General features: G+C 43.0%; 1 protein-coding gene across 1 annotated transcript; it reads left to right on the top strand.

The window, feature by feature from the left end:
* The first annotated feature begins 357 nt into the window (after window positions 1-357).
* Window positions 358-2,076, top strand: LOC140827360 (uncharacterized). Its single transcript, XM_073190023.1, has one exon. It carries the CDS (start codon window positions 358-360, stop codon window positions 2,074-2,076), a length of 1,719 nt encoding a protein of 572 aa, XP_073046124.1.
* Window positions 2,077-2,568: the final 492 nt, after the last annotated feature.

Raw genomic sequence — 2,568 nt, 5'->3', positions numbered from 1 at the left:
GTACAACGGTTCACGCAAGCTGTGCATGAGGTTCCCCATGTTAACCATGACCTGTTAGCCGGAATAATGCAGCAGAACCTCCGCCATCGAAAATTCAAGGAATCTATAGCTGGAAAACCCCCAAACACTCTGGAGGAATTGTTAGAAAGATCCGAAAAACATATACGCATTGAAGAAGCCATCAAACCACGATACTTAGGGAAAAGAAGAAGGGAAGATGAGAGACCGGAAGGGACAAAGAAGGAAGAAAAACGAACGGCCCAAAGTCCGAGACTCCATTACACTCCCTTAAAGGCACGCTTGTCAGACATACTGGTAGTAGCAGAGCAGCAAGGTTTACTGCAACCCCCGCGCCCGATGAAAGAAAATCCTAAGCGTCAGAGATCTGACAAATGCTGCCGGTTCCACAAAGATAAAGGTCATTCCACTAAAGATTGTTTCAGCCTCCGGGCCGAGATAGAAAAATTGGTCAAAAAACGAGGATATTTAGGCGACTATGTGGATAGATTCCACAGTCATCAGAGAGGCAACAAGCGCCCTGATGACAACCGCCCGAGCGAGCAGCAGCGAGAACGGGTCGAGAGAGGCAAAAAGCCCGAGCAAAGAGAGGAGAACATGCCCACTGGAGGCATAATATCTGTTATAACCGAGGGGCCCGCCTGTGGTGATTCAAACAATGCAAGGAAAAATCTCGCGCGGGCAGCCAGACGTGATCAAAATTCCTCATGTTTAACTGTAACTCAGTCGATTAACGAGATATCGAAGAAAGATGAAGAAGTGTTTTTCGGAGAAGAGGATTTGGAAGCCTCTCGGGGAGAACACAATGACGCCCTAATAATTTCCGCCACGATTTCTGATTTTTGGGTAAAGAAAATATTGGTGGACTTAGGAAGCTCCGCATATATCATTTTTCATGGGGCATTCCAAAAGTTGGGTCTGAGTAATGCACAATTAATGCGAGTGAATACTCCTCTCGTCGGCTTTTCCGGAGAAGTTTGTGAAGCAGTAAGTGAAATCGCTCTGCCCATATCCTTGGGATCTTACCCGCAACGGAGCACGAAAATGATGAAGTTCTTAGTAGTGAGAGCCCCCTCGGCTTACAACGCGATCCTTGGCCGTCCAAGCCTCAATCTGTTTCGCGCCATTGCATCCACATACCACATGAAGCTGAAATTCCCAACTCTAGAAGGGGCAGGAGAGGCGATTGGAGATAGCAGACTCGCAAGAGAATGTCATGCGTCCATTTTGCTAAATGCAGTGGAGATTCGAAGAAGACAGGGACCCGACATAAATTCCTTGAAGGGAAAGAAACAAAAACTCGAACAAGTTTCAAATGAAAAGGGAATACATGTCGTGGATGGAGAATCAAATGATAGAGAAAAGCTTACCGCAACAGAAGCTCTCAAACACGTCCAAGTAGTGCCCGGTGATCCAAGAAAAACCCTCAGGATTGGGTCAGATCTGCCAATAGAAGTGGAGAACACTTTGACAACGTTTCTGCAGCGCAACGTCGATACATTTGCCTGGGATGACGAGCCATTACCAGGGATACCTCCGGAATACGCACTTCATCATCTTAATGTGGGTCCGCAAATGAAACCGATTAAGCAGAAAAAGAGATCTTTTGGCCCAGATAAAAATAAGCACATAGTTGATGAGGTGGAAAAGCTCATAAAGGCCAAATACATCAGGCCTGTTTCGTACCCGGAATGGTTAGCAACTGTTGTGTTGGTTCCAAAGACTGGAGGGAAATGGCGTCTTTGCATAGATTTCACTGATTTAAACAAGGCATGCCCTAAAGATCTTTTCCCATTGCCTCGGATCGATTTGTTGGTCGACTCGACTGCGGGTTGCGAATTGCTCAGTTTCCTGGATGCCCACCAAGGGTACAATCAGATAGGATTAGCCCCAGAAGATCAAGAAAAGACTAGTTTCATCACTGATCGAGGGATCTATTGCTATGAGGTACTGCCATTCGGACTCAAGAATGCGAGAGCTACATACCAGCGATTGGTGAACAAGATGTTTGAGAACTTGATTGGGAAGAATGAATATATAATTATCAAAATACAGTAGGACATGTTTGAAAAGTCTTAATCCAAGACACATTACAAAGATATGAGAACTACAATGGTATGAAAAGTCAAAAATAGTACAAAAATAATAAAGAGAAAATGCGTACTCATTCTGCAGATTCGGTCCACTTGCAATCCTTCTTGCAATTGTTTTGTCTCTTTTTTATTAAATCAACACCTACTCATATTTATAGTGGTTGAAGATTTTTTTTTCCATAACAAAACAAAGGAAATAAAATCATTCCAAACATATATAAATATATGCATATATATCGTAATAAAAATAGCCTTTATTGCAAAAAAAGGAAATAAAATCATTCCCCCAAAAACTGCATTATAAAATCGATCTTTGCTTGATTGATCTCCGCGCATAATTTATACTCTCAATCACCTTCATTCCCCTGAAGCTGCTCGAGAGTGGGGGGCCTGTGATGGGTAGATGCTCAATTTAATTATTTAATCCAACTCGATTATTTATTTGTTGGATTAATAA

This window comes from Primulina eburnea, chromosome 3 (assembly GCF_022965805.1).
Source record: "Primulina eburnea isolate SZY01 chromosome 3, ASM2296580v1, whole genome shotgun sequence".
Classification (NCBI taxonomy): Eukaryota; Viridiplantae; Streptophyta; class Magnoliopsida; order Lamiales; family Gesneriaceae; genus Primulina; species Primulina eburnea.
Note: the sequence above shows the minus strand (reverse complement) of the source record. Positions and strands in the feature narration are given on the sequence as shown.

Excerpts from the sequence above, each read along its gene's own strand:
- LOC140827360 (XM_073190023.1), top strand. The coding sequence starts at position 358 with ATGAAAGAAAATCCTAAGCGTCAGAGATCTGACAAATGCTGCCGGTTC.